Source organism: Ursus arctos, unplaced genomic scaffold, assembly GCF_023065955.2.
Source record: "Ursus arctos isolate Adak ecotype North America unplaced genomic scaffold, UrsArc2.0 scaffold_26, whole genome shotgun sequence".
Classification (NCBI taxonomy): Eukaryota; Metazoa; Chordata; class Mammalia; order Carnivora; family Ursidae; genus Ursus; species Ursus arctos.
Window position 1 is genome coordinate 30615214 of NW_026622941.1, and position 14785 is coordinate 30629998.

General features: G+C 37.2%; 1 protein-coding gene across 2 annotated transcripts in view; it reads right to left on the bottom strand.

The window, feature by feature from the left end:
- CPNE8 (copine 8) overlaps positions 1-14785 on the bottom strand; it is a 211950-nt gene that overhangs the window by 133272 nt on the left and 63893 nt on the right. For both annotated transcript variants that reach the window (XM_026502116.4, XM_044385555.3), the window contains one exon: positions 12395-12434. In XM_026502116.4, the coding sequence (XP_026357901.1) occupies positions 12395-12434 (40 nt within the window). The remainder of the gene's footprint in view (positions 1-12394; positions 12435-14785) is intronic.

A 14785-nucleotide genomic window follows, 5' to 3' on the forward strand; every position in this document is an offset into this window, starting at 1 on the left:
ATAAAATCACCTTTTTGCACCAGACATCTCAAGAATTCTTTCTTGGCCGTAGGCTTCAAACCCTAACGTCTTTCCTACGTCAGCAAGGGTGTGCAGGGGGTACAGTGGAGATAGGAATAGAGAGACAGAAGATAACTCTAGATCTGAAACTTGATGGCTTACGGAATGGCACTGTCACCAGCTAAACCCAAGACCTGACCTTAATGGCTCACCTGCTTGTACTCATTGACCTTTGTCCCACATTTTTCCTTAAGTTCTTTCTAGCTTATCTCTTACTTAATGCAGGCAAAAAGAACCAGCCGGGATAGCATCCCCTTCTGGAAACCGAAACTACCCCTCAAGCTTTAATGACTGCTCTGGCAAAGAGCCCTGGAGGTGCAGACCACCCAGACCAGTTTGAGCTCAACCACTGACTCACACATGTGCAAATGGACCATGGAGTGAAGGACAGTAACCTCTACCTCATTATAATGCCAAATTCTCCACCCAAGGAGGAGCACAAGCCTTATTAACATAACATACAATGTATGTATAGGCATGTCTCCTTAAGGTGCATATGCAACCTTATGCCCACCTCTGCATATGAAGACAAGGTTCCCCTTTCTAAATATTCCCTGGAACCCTAAATAAAAGGAACCCATCCACCCTTGCTCTTGCTTGGGGAGCCCTGGTTTTAGAAGTTACTCCGCATGATCTCATTTGCTGCAAATAGTTTCCTTCGTGTGACAACTCCACTTGGTGTATCTGTGACTCACCAAGGAGCAAACTCACATTAGTTCAGCTACAACATCGTCATGAAAGTGTAAATCATTTTCAATTTTGCTTCCAAGTAGGTAAAAAGTACTTTCAGTAAAGCCTTGACATATTTAAATTAAATATCCTTAATAACAACATGTCTTTCCCAATTTCAAAACAGACTTTACAGATATGTTTATGGGTTAAAAAACCTAAGTTTCTCTAAGTCTCATGGCAAAAAGTCAGTGCTGAATACTAAAGATTTGGAATAGATCATTGTTCTTCTGAGTCAGCAGTGAAAAATACATGGGGGATTCTAGAACTCTTTTCTGTAGATACTGATACTGATAGGTAGCTGTGCATGCTAAGCTGTTCTGTGCTATCATTCCTCAAGAAAACAAAACAGAAGTATTGAGCATATCCACATTAGGGTAGACATACTAGCAAAAAGAGAACACACAAATATCATCATTGCTGAACAAAAGGGAAATTAAAATAATAAAATCAATAAAATGTGCACCAAAAAGATATGGTATGCATCTCTATATATTGCCTCTAGAGTTACTGCATACTTTGCCCCTAAATATTTATGGGATTTACGTAGTCGTTTTACTCTGTGTTTATGTATTTCCTATCGAGCAACACATTTACCATTCACAGTGGAAAAATCGGCATACGGTGATTGTTAACTACGCCCTGCACTGGAAATTTCTACTGAATCTATTTTTTAGTCATCTCAATGCTTCACATTTTCTATGCATTTTACACAATACAGTAATAGAATACATGTCCTTTAATGAATATTTTTAGATATTTTCATCTGTAGTTAAAGATAGAAATAAAAATTACCTTTAATGCAAACTACTTTATTGTTTCTTACAATGGTGTTGTGTTCCAGTTGATGAGTCATTATAAATTACGTCATAAAAGAATTTCCAGTAATAAATCCAGGCATGTTTTCCACAGCTTTAACACACACATAGACAAATCCAGTGTCCGGCAGTTGAGAAATGCTTCAATTTATTAAATCACATTGACTATTGGGCTTTCCCCACAATGACCAAGAGATTAATTTGCCAAATCAGTTAATTATTATTTTATAATCTAAATAACACACAGATAGAACTAAATTTTGAAGTCTATTTAAATGTACATAAGCCATGTTGTTAGTATACAGGGTACATTCTCCCACTCTTTAGAAGTATCCAAATACGACCCTGAATGCAGTATGCTGTTGTTAAAGCTGAAAGGTCTAGTAATACAAAGTAAAGGAGGTAAGAAGAGTGAAAAGCACAGAACACAAAGCATTACAACAATTACATGAGTTTTGCATTGCATAGGTAGTTTAAAAAGTTATCAGCCCATCGGAGGGAGTCTTTAGATTATTCCCATTAACTACCTAAATCTAGTTTTATTACTAATATAATGCAGCTCAAAGTCCAAGGAAGCACTACTATACCATCAGATTCTAGCTGATTATTATACAAATATACAGTTGACTCTTGAACTACATGGGTTTAAACTGCATCGATGTTATACATCGATTTTTTTCAATAAATACAGTATAGTACCATAAATTTATTTCTCTTATGATTTCCTTAATAACATATGCTTTTCTCTAGCTTATTTTATTGTAAGAATACAGTATATAACAAATATAAACTACAAAATACGTATTAAATGATTGTTTATGTTATCAGTAAGGCTTCCGGTCAACAGAAGGCTATTAGCGGTCAAGTTTTTAGGGAATCAAAAGTTATACACAGATTTTCATCTGTGTGGGGTTTGGCACCTCTAGCCCCTTTGTTGTTCAGGGATCAACTGTATTTCTCTTCCTTTTCTTTTTAATATCCAGGAGAGTGTCTTCTTTAACTACATGCTTGAGCATAATACTCTAATTCCTTCAGACTTACTACTTCATTATTTCTTCATACCATTTTTTACTGATCAATTCCGCTATCTACATTTTAAATTATATTGTGCTTAGCTACTTCTCTATAACAAAGCAGTACAACATATTCTTTAGAGTGAGAACTATGAGGGTCCATATTGCTTATGTTTATAATCTGGCTGAACCACTTACTAATAGAAGTCTTACTAATGACTCTATGTCTCGGTATCTTGATCTGTAAAACAGACATCATAAATAATGCCTACATATTAAGTTGTTGGGAGGACTAAACAAGACAGTCTATGCAAAGCACTTAATAAGATAGTATATGCAGATAATGGATGCAAAGCACTTAGAACAGATGCTTGGAACATGGTAAGCAGTTAATAAATCTATGCTTCTCTTCTCCCTACTTCCCTGCAGTTAAAAGGATATTACTATATACTCAAAACTTATCCCTTGCCATTGATTCCAGCACTACAGATACTATAATTACTTGAATAAAATATTTTATATCCCCTATATTCAAATGCTCATTTTAAGTGTCATTATAAAATACGAATGTGTCTTATATACCAACTCATCTTAAAATGTTAAGTAGTATGCATATAAACATACATATGTAAAAGAATGACATTTTTAAAACAATGGTATAGTGACCAAGAGGCATTAAAGGTAAGTGAAACTTTTGATTTCTATACTATCACAAAGCGAATCAACTATAGTTGATCATTGGCATCATAAATGATTTCATAAGCATTCAATAGTGAGGCATATTTCTCCTAAAAGGTCTACTAAGATAATCTATAAAGGGCTTTCCTGTTTTATGAAGTGATCAAGGAGCATCTGAAAATGTAGTATCTTGGGGCGCCTGGGTGGCTCAGTCGTTAAGCGTCTGCCTTCGGCTCAGGACGTAATCCCAGGGTCCTGGGATCGAGCCCCGCGTCGGGCTCCTGCTCAGCGGGAAGCCTGCTTCTCCCTCTCCCACTCCCCCTGCTTGTGTTCCCTCTCTCGCTGCCTCTCTGTCAAATAAATAAATAAAATCTTAAAAAAAAAAAGAAAATGTAATATCTCTAATTAATAGATAATTTAGATTAAAAGACATTAAACAGACTTAATGATAGCTACGTTTTGACACAGCACAGTAACTGGGTGCAGTCAACTGTTCAGTAGCTAATCATTCCATTTCTTGATAAGACAGACTCACGATTTACCTTCTTTTATTGCTTGTTCCCATTTTGTGATCATTTAACTGATTTAAGCACATTCATGCTAAACCAGTAAGAGCAAGAAAAATCAAGGAATACAAAATTTCTCGCTTTTACAATATTTTGACCATTGTAGAAAAAATCTGGCGAGGAAAGCTTCTATTACCTGTGACATTTTATTGTTGGCATTATCTATTTTATTGCTGATACTTCCTGCTAATATTGTTGACCTCCTTCGTATTTAAGTAATTCATACTAATCACACCCACTATAAAGACTGAGGTGTGACTTAGTTATGTTATACACTATATCCTAATATGGCAATCATTTATAATAATCCAACATGGTGCTTCCGTGTTCCAGTAATGACATTCACTCTCTTTATGGTTGTTCGCACATCTCTATGCTATTTTGGAAATAAGGCAAACTCAACATGAAACAATTGGACTCAATATTTTAGTAGAAACAAATTGTCACATTTTAACATAATAATACTTTTTTTTTAAAGCAGGGATTTGTTTTTTTAATGGATGGATCCATCTACAAATCAAAAATGCTAATCTATGGGGCGCCTGGGTAGCACAGCAGTTAAGCGTCTGCCTTCGGCTCAGGGTGTGATCCCAGTGTTATGGGATCGAGCCCCACATCAGGCTTCTCCGCTATGAGCCTGCTTCTTCCTCTCCCACTCCCCCTGCTTGTGTTCCCTCTCTCGCTGGCTGTCTATCTCTGTTGAATAAATAAATAAAATCTTTAAAAAAAAATGCTAATCTACCTCCAAGAGATTAACAAAATTCCTAAACTTAGACATCAATGGTTAAGTCACAAATGCAATTTCAAAATTATACTCTAAAGCTGAATGTATTTATTTTTCCCCAGCACAAATGTTGATTTTCAAAACAGTCTTTGTTTGCTAAGAGTCCAAATGAAAGCAGTTCAGTGAATCACTGAATGAAAATAAAAGCTTTCAACGATGAGTGGATGGTCATTTATCTAAATTAACCAATTTTTAAAAATTATCCATAACATATATATTTAGTAATTGTAAGCCATATTATATAAAGATCAAAAAATAAAGCTACACTAGTCAAAGAAAAAACAAGTCTATGGAAAATATTTACCTTTTGGAGCACATCACTTTATGTAGAATATTAGTTCTCATCAGCAAAGAAGTGAGAAATATAATATGCTTACAGAAAGTAAGTTAAATATTCTCACTGCCAGTAACCATGGTGAGACAGTTGACAGGCCAAATAATAAGAAAACTTACTACATAGTACTATTAAATATTAGATAATAGTATTAAATATAATATAATATAATCAGTCAATATCATTAATAAATACTGAATTCCGCCCAAGTAAGGGCCAGTTTTGCATGCAAACAACCACACCTAATATAACTTAGTGAGTGCTGAAGATACGGTCATCAAACCTAACTCAGGCATTGTCCCTATCTCTGTCTTAAAGTCTAAGACTCACAAGACCCTGCTGAAAATGCAAATGGAAACATAATCCATTTATAAAACATCAGTCATAAATACTTTAGCTTGAATATGCTTGTAAGGCTAGTTTTCATCATCTATTGAGGACCTGAAAGCTTGTTTACATAGAGAAAGGAAGTTATTATTAAAAAGGCTTCGCAGTAGGTGACAATTAATGTAAATGTAAATAATCTGAGAAAAAGAACCATCTTGAGAATTTGGCACAAAAGCATTCCAGGTTGGAGAAAAAGCAAAAACAATGTCTCTGAGACAAGAATATACTTGGGGTGTTCAAGGAAAAGCAAGATGGCCAGTGGGGCTGGAGCAGAAGAACAAGGCAGAGAATGGAAAGAGAGGAGGGAACCAGGGACCCCTGGAGGACTGTGAATTCCATCATGAGTATAAAGTGTAGAAAACCCATTGGACGGTTTGAATTGGAAAATGACATGTCCTGACTAGCTTCTAAAAATGATAATTCTGGCTAATGTTCTTCCCCCAAAATTCTAAATGCTTCAGTTCACCAAAGTTTCTAGTTTCTGTTCTATTTTCTTCTCCATTTATATATATAGATAAATAGATAGGTAAGTAGATACATATATACATGTATGTATGTAGGTAGATATATATGTATGTACACATGTACATCTATGTATATACATACACGTATATGTATATATGTACCTCTATCTATCTATCTAATTTCTTAGGCAACTTTACTGAGCTCCAATATAAATTTTTTCATATACATAGGTATATATATACATATATATGTATGTACATATATCTATGTGTATGTATATAGATATATAAATTTCTTTTAGGTAACTTTACTGAGCTCTAACTCTATAGGCTGATGATTCCCAAAACTATCTTTCTATTCTCCAGACATGGCCAAGTCAATATCTCCAGGTGGATGCTTACTGAGGTCTCAAAAAACATAATCTTGCCCTGACCACTGAGTTCTGTATCTTCGCCCCACCACCTCAATCTCTTCCACCCCAGTGTGCCCCTTGCAATACACTAAACACCACTTATCCTGTGGCTCTTGCCAAAAACCTGAGAGTCATTCTAACTTCTTCTCTTATGTTCTCGCTGGACATCCAATTCATCAGCAATCACATCACCAATACCTGACCACTTCTTAGCCCTTCAAGGGCTATACCCACCAAATAGTGTTCATCTAGCCAAATTGTACCAGCCTTACAATTAGTCTTTTTTGGTTCACAATAGGGGAGTTCCCCAGGTGCAATCTAAAACTTGCCCCCATACATAGAGGACAAGAAAAGACTAAAGAAAAAGGCAGGCCACTCCAGACTGGTAGGTGGCAAGTTTATTAAGCAAGGGAACTTACATATGGGGCTTGTCTTGGGCAGCTGCAAGGTGAGTAGATCTCCACACCTGCCTGCCAGAATCGTAAGACTTTTTTATAGAGGCCTTAATAGGGTTCAGTCATATACGCAGTACAGATGGTCTCAACAATACATTACTCTCTCAAGGCCTCCATCCTTGAAACAGGACAGTGGGCACAACAGTGGGCATAACATACATTTCGAGGTCAGGGGAGGGAGGGACCAGGTCCAGCTCACCCGTGGTCATGTCCTTTCAATGATCTCCTCTACCAGTTTCCTTAATTCCAGTCTTGCTTCCCATCCCCATCCTCCACTTCAGCTGCCAGTTGTTATTTAAATATATAAATCAGATTATGTCATCCTCCAGCAAAATCCATTAAAAAAAACTTTTTTTTGTAAGCCATGGCCTACAGATCTCCACATCATCTGAATTCGGTGTACTTTTTCAAACGATTTCATTCCGTTCTCCTCATTCACAGTACTCTATAGATGGTAGCTATCTTTCAGTTACACCCACATTCCAAGTTCTTTACTGACTTAAGGTCCTTGCACTGCTGTTCCTTTTGCCTGGAATGCTCTTCCTCTAGATTTTCAATAGTTCCCTCCCTCCCTTTCTTAAGTATACCCAGGATGAGAACTGGTACAGAATCTCGCTGCCTGGGTGAGGAAAACCGAAGCTTCTAGCTAGCATTCTTCATTGGCCACTCTCTCTCAGTATCAATAGCTTATAAGTGTATAAAGAAGTAAGTTATCTTAATCATTCCGCATTTGTTTCTGTTAAATAGATCTGCCCACTCCACTCCCCCAATTCCAAAGTGTAAGCTGTTTCAGGACAGGGACCTTGTTTGTCTTATACATTGCTACATTCCTCAGCACTTGAACAGCACCTGAAATACATTCATGACTCACCTGATTTTGTGAAAATACGTTAGAGTTCAGTTCAGTTATATATGGGTTAAATTGGCTTTTCTTCTAATGAAAAAAATTGTGCCCCACTTATAAATCTCTTCCTATGAGAAAATGCACTTCATGGTTCAAACAATTATCTTTCAAATGGAATTTTCAAATACAACTGGTCTACATGTGGAAGCTTATGTAGATGATACTTAGAAAATATATTAAAGAAGATACACATCTTCACTAAAGGCTGGTATTTCATGGCCAAAATAATCCAGTGAGCCATTAACATATCTAAAACAAAAATTTTAGTGGGTACCTTCTGAAATCAACCAAATGAATAAATGCATTTTGGATTTCCTGGTGGGTATGAAAATTTAGTACACAAAGTACAGTTTTGAGGTCATCTGGTCCAGAACACCAAGCAGAATCCTAGATTCACCAATTATGGTCCTGTTATTAATCTTTTCATTAATGATTTGGCTGGTGCAATTAAATTATGCAAATGGCATTAAGTTAATGTTAATGGCATTAAGATGAGTGGGCTCAGCAGCAACTTAGAGAACAAAGCTGGAATTCAAAATGCCAGATTCTGTTCATAGGATCTAACACTTCGGTGGGGGGATAATATTTCAGTAAGTTCCTTAGAGAATCATCAAATGGATAAATCCTGCAAAGGAAATTGTCCCTGGATTCCATAAGTCAGCCTGGAACATAATGTTTCTCCACTAAGAACTTTTCTACCACTTATAAAATCAGTTAAAAGGATACTGACCCTTTATCCACTCACCTTGTATTCATTTGCAATGTTAGAAATCAAAGGTAAAATTCTATATTATATCTCCATTTTCCCTACTGGTTCCAAAAATTTAAGAATTTGACCCAAGATCCTTAAGTACTGGAAATCAAACAAAGTCATCCTCAAAGGGGTTTCTGCCAAATTTATCAGAAATGAGAATGGAAAAAAAAAAAAAAAGATTTTCTTATTGTTGACTCAAGGAGTCTCTCTCTAGGCTACCAAATCCCCTTTGTGAAAGGTAAAGTGCCTATTCTCCACATGCAAGCTCAGACACTTTGCAGTCTCTCCTAAAAGGTTCCAGTTTTTATTTCACTTTGCAAAATTGGCAGGTAGACAACAACACTTTAAAACAATTGAATCCTCAGGGAGTAGACCTAGTTTTTTTATTGACTCCTCTGATCTAAATGCCTCCTGAACTCTTTTTGGGTTGAATGAGTGATATGCTCTTCCACCTAAAATCTGTACTTGGATGCTTTTAAATCAGGAAGGGCTTTTCTTGTTAATTTCTAACAGAAATTCAAGACAGTACTCTCTAACAACTGTAACAATTCAAAAACACATTTCCTCTCTTCTGGCATGCTTCACCCATTTACAAGCGCAGACACTTATTAACAAATTTGTATTGCTTACTAAATATATTTAAGAAATAAAATACGGAGAGTAATGTAAAGAATACATTAAAATGTGAGGTAATATAAAGCATGGGAACTATAAGAAGCTACATGATAGTTAGAAGAAAGGTGATGCGAATCTGAATTAAGTAACAGGTAAGAAAGGAAAGAAGACAGAAGAGATATAATACTTCACTAGAATGAACAGGATCTGGGTTTGTTCACAAGATGTGGTATGTGAGACAGAAAGTGGTTAACTGCACAACCAAATTTTCTAAGTACACTGTGTTGATGATAATTCTGGTGATAGATAATACAAGCAGAGGAGCAAAGCTGGAACGGAAAAGGTCATACACTTTTAATATATTTGAGTTTTAGGCTTCTGCAGAATATCTACCAGGCAATATCTAACAAGCAGCTGGAAACTTGTATTTGCTGGGGTACGCAGAGGGACAGACACTTGGGACACATCAGGGTAAGGCATGGAAATGGCTGAGATCTCCCAAGGAGAGCTGAAACAGTGAGATGAGATGAAAGGTGAAAACAAAACCAGGAGAAACACTGATATTAAGGGATAGGAAGAGGAAGAGAAACTTAAAAAAAAAAAAGAGGTAGCTAATGAGTAAACACAAAGGTAGGGAAAGAAGCAAGAGATTTTTTTAAAGATTTATTTATTTATTTATTTATTTATTTATTTATTTATTTAAGAGAGAGAGAGAGAGCGCGCGCAGGGGGAGAGGCAGAGGGAGAAAGCGGGAGAGAAGCAGACTGCCCACCGAGCGGGGAGCCCAATGCAGGGCTCGATCTCATGACCCTCAGATCATGACCTGAGCTAAATCAAGAGTTGCACGCTCAAACGAATGAGCCACCTGGGCACCCCCGCAAGGGAGGCATTTCTGTGGAAGTCAGAGGAGATGAGGATTTCAAGAACAGAGCAGTCGATTTTAACCAAAATAATGGGGAATTCAAGTAAAGTAAAAAGTGAAGAGAGGCCATGAAATTTTTCTCTAACCTATGTCAAGAATAGTTCAAGCAGAAATAAAAACCAAAACACAGTAAAGTAAGATGGTAGAACTCTAGGCTGTTCTGAAAAGACCTATGGTGATAAGAAGGTGGTGGTAAAGAGATGACATGAGGGTAAAGCAGAGTCAAGATACCAGGAGGAAGACATGAAGCGCTTCTTGTGGAAAAATATAAAAAGCTATTCTGCAAAAAAAAATTGTAAATATATGTTCATTCAGGGCTTTTATAGTACATATCTCTTATATAATAATAATTACAGATTATTTAAGGAAAATATAGTTAATCATGTTTGAGGTACCTTTCTATCCCATATATTACTCTCTGCCCTGGACAACATTGTTAAGGACCACATGCTACCACCTTGACACTCACCCTCAAAATAGCCAACCCCATGGGAATCTCCTTACCTGCCCAGTTATCGTGCCCTCTAAAAAGTAATTTGAACTGAGAAACACAGAAATTATATTCAGGGAGAGTGGGCATTTGAAAGTCTATGTCCACTCAGGGTTTAGGGAGCTCATTTTTCCTATATGTACAAAGATGAATAAACAGAGAGACTTGGTCTTCGGAGAGAAACAGAAGCTCAGAGAAGAATCATAATGGAAAGAATATGTGGCCTCAGAGGGAGAGAAATCGAGAAAATAGCTGTCTCAGTCCCAACTCACACACCTGTTTCTAGCTGCAGTTCCTATAAGGGCAAGCTACACATCACATCTGTGAGACACTCCTAAATCTCTTCAATGTTAACCACCTACGTGTGAGGTAAATGACTGCATTTTCTTTCCTTGCAATGAAATTTTGACTAGAAAATGGAATTCTTTTTCTGATTCTTCCAGTGGAATTTGGAAAACTTTCAATACAAAGCTACGCAAATAAGTTTTAAATGTCCAGCCACAATGCTATAAATCTTATGAGGAGGGCATGGCAACTGCCATGAACTGTATTTATGGGGAGTAATGAGCTTATTACAGTATTTGTTTTCAATTTGTAGAAAAGTCAATCAGAAAGACTATTCTCTGGGGGTCCCTGGGTGGCTCAGTGGGTTAAGCATCTGCCTTTGGCTCAGGTCATAATCCCAGGGTCCTGGGATCGAGCCCTGCATCAACCAGGTTTCCTGCTCAGCAGGGAGTCTACTTCTCCCTCTCCTCCTGCACTCTCTCTCTCTCAAATAAAATATAAAATAAAATCCTTTAAAAGAAGGAAAGACTTTTCTTTGAATGCTTCTTCAGTGATTCTGCTCTATGCTCCATAAGAAAAATAAATATCATAGCTTCCTTATTACGACAGACAAGAACAGTAAATTGTGATTTTTACCAGCATTTTTACCAGCTTTCCAGTTTCCCTAAATCACCGTTTTAGCTTGGTATAACCTCTCATGTGTCCTCTCTTCTCTGAATCATGACATTACCCCTCTCCAAACTACACTGGATATATATATATATCTCCATCTATTCTAATCAATAGGCTACAACAATGGAGACATGAAAATTCTCACCCCCTGACCCTCTGCGCACGACTATGACTCCTCCCAGCCTCACTTCTCAAGCCTGGCACGGCTGCCGAATTCTACAGCCAGGTACTCAGATTCCACTTGGAACCTGGTTACATTCCTTTCGGCACCCATTCAGCCCTTCCTCCTTGTTTGGCCTAATTCCATTCCCACAGTTCAATAAACAGGCGGATCAGATCCACAGTGCTTGGCCAGAGAATCTCACCCTCATCCCTTCCTCCAGATCGGCCTAGTTCTGATGCCCTTGCTGCTCCTGAACCTGGGAATGTCCCAGGGAACAGTTGTGGCCTGGGGAGAAGAGCTCTTGAGAAAAGAGCAGTGGGCAGATGGAGGGGAGATCAGGACCCAAAAGGAAAAAAAAGAGACTGTAGGTGAACTTGAGGATAGACTCTGTATGTCCACCTTGCTCATACTGTATCCTCAGAAACTGAAATAGTACCAGCATGAGGAGGCACTTAGAAAATATCATTGAAAGAATGGACCACAAAGACAGCAGAATTAGCAAATCACTGCGTACACCCAAGAACTTCTCATTCTTTCAGAAGTGAAGCCTCTCCAAATGACACGGGCTCACTATTTCATCTTGCTTAACCTGATCCAACTCCAAATGAGGCAGGGAATTGGCAACATTTCTTTTTAAAAATATATAAGTAAATAATAAACAAGGTGAGTCCATTTCACCTATGAAAGATATCTTTGCTTTAATATGTTCCTCCAAATGTTATTCTAGGGTCCTTGAAAAATGTTATTTATCTTCTATGACAATTATTACAGGAAAAGTTAGGGACATATACCTTTTATATTAATATACCAACATAAACACCAATCATAAATCATGATATTGTAATTTATCTTATGGACTCATCATAAAAACATAAAGTATAAACTTACATGTTTGGACAGGTTGGGGCTCTTGGAATCAACATCATACCTAAAAGATTAAAAGAGAAAACTCAAATTATTTCCACCAAATACAGCTACAGAAAAATATCAGTGTTTTACAAAAAAAACTATAAATAATATAAATCAAATCAATCAAACCAATCATGAAAAACTTGCAAATTTAGAAGTTTCTTATAATCTGTAACATATACGCCAATGGTAGAATTCACAATCTCCGGGTCCTTTTATTTCCACAACCTAAGTAGAGGTCCTGATACTTTTAGTCATCAATTCTGCTGCTTGATAAGAAAGTTTAAAACTTCTCTTCCATACTATTGTTAAAAAAAGTTAAAAAATAAAAATAAAACAAAACAAAAAGACTTCTCTTTTGTGTGAATCAATAGTATCCTAATACTGCTCAAAATTCCCCAATAACTACAATTCCTCTCCACTGGATACCACTAAAAAATAAACAGGTGCAGGTTAACAGGCTGTCATTTGTGTACATTCTAATTTTTACTTAGTATTTTAAATGCTACTGCTGACTTTGAAATTTGGCTGAAGTAATGAGACATTACTTTTCCCCAATCACTGGACTTAGGGAAACCATGTATTTTACAGAAAGAGAAATGCATTCATATGGGATTATGTCCTGTCCTGTTTTTGACCAGTTGGTACTGTAAATAAATGATTTCTTAGAAAGATCCTGGGAAAACATCACTCACTCTCACTTTAGCCCCTCATTTTAAAGAATTTGTAGAAAAAGTAAGATCGCTAACAGTCAAAACAACCTCAAATCTCTCAAGTCTTAAGTAGGAAAATATTTGTACTGGCTCCAGTATTTCTCCCAAATCATATTCCTTTCACACTCCTTGTGCATAGCTTCCTACCAAAAGTTTTTGGCTTTTTTTTTTTTTTAAGGTTAATTAAAGTCTTCGGTCTCACATAACAAGAATGTTTTTACAGAGAAACAAAGCATCTCAATCAATAAAAGGCAAAGAAACAGAGTTCTCAGAATGTACCAATGCTGAGCAAGTTTCACTTACTCCTTAGCAAAGCATGTTCACTACAGACTGGCTTCAGAGCTGTGTGATGCAAAAATACCTGCCTGGGAAAAATTACAAATTACTCTCCTTCCCATCAGGGCATTCTGATCACTCTGAACAGCTGTAACCTCGAATTTTCAATCAGCTAATTGCCAACATCTACTGAAAACCTACAGATGTTAGTACAAAAAATATTTCTTATTCAAGACAATTTTTTAAGACTAAGATTGAAATTAGCAACTACAGCAATATCAAAGGTGAAAAATAACGGCTGGCTTCTTCCCAAGAATCAGAAGCTGTTTTCTATAAAGGGTGTACTGTGGACCAGGGAGAAATAACAGGGTGTGCTCAGTTCTGTTAAAAGAAGCAAAAAGAAAAGGAGTTTATGTTTTCATCACAAAGAGTTTAAGTATCTTCAAATACAATCCCCTTTTCTTGCCTTTAACAAAGCTTTTTTCAAGCTAATATCTCCAAAATATGCAATTTACAGCCTACTTCTGAGGGCTTTAGGTAATACGTTGGATTATAATGCATTTGAAATTATCATGAGTTTTCCTTTCATGAAATTTGCCTGCTAACTTTTCTAAAAATATCAAGACCACTCTGGTCCTCACCCTCAGAGTTCAGACATCAACACTACATCCTGAATAGTTAAAATATGTGTGTGCTTATGTGTATTAATGCCATACTTTCATTAAAGAGAAGAGATTATATGGAAAGCAGGAAGCTAAGTAGTTCACCCCTAAGAGGGTGCAGCCCACTGCCTAAATTTACTCATGTCAATTTTGTAAACTTGAAGCTGCTGCTGAAATATTATTACCAGAGTACTGAATCGGCAGTAACTGATTTGGATGGATCCTAAGGATCACGTTTTCAATTAGAGGTAAGAGATGTTGACTAGAGTTTCTCCTGTACTTCTGAAATTCCATCGAAGGCTCCAACTGAAAACCAAAGATGCTAAGTACTCCCTTCCGCTTGGCTCAGTGGTACTCAAGAGTCACCCTCAGAGTCAGACCCTTCTCTATAAACTGACTCATAAAGGGACAGGCTATTCCTACTTCTTGGGCAGCAAGAGGAGGTTCCTTCCACTCCCCACAGCCAAGTGAAGGGGAGCTCCAAAATCTGAGGTGCCTGTAGAAGGAGAAGACAGCAACTGGTTTCTGAGCTACAGAACCTGCCTACAGGTCCAGCCTGTGGCTGCCAAGAAAAGACAATGTCAGGTGACAGTCCTAAGAAGTGCCTTCTGAGAACTGAGGGACAAGCAGAGTGTGTGACCCATGTCACCCTTAAGGTCTAGATTCTTCAGAAGATAAGAAACCACACCTCCCCCCGTCCCCCAAGTTCATCTACTTTT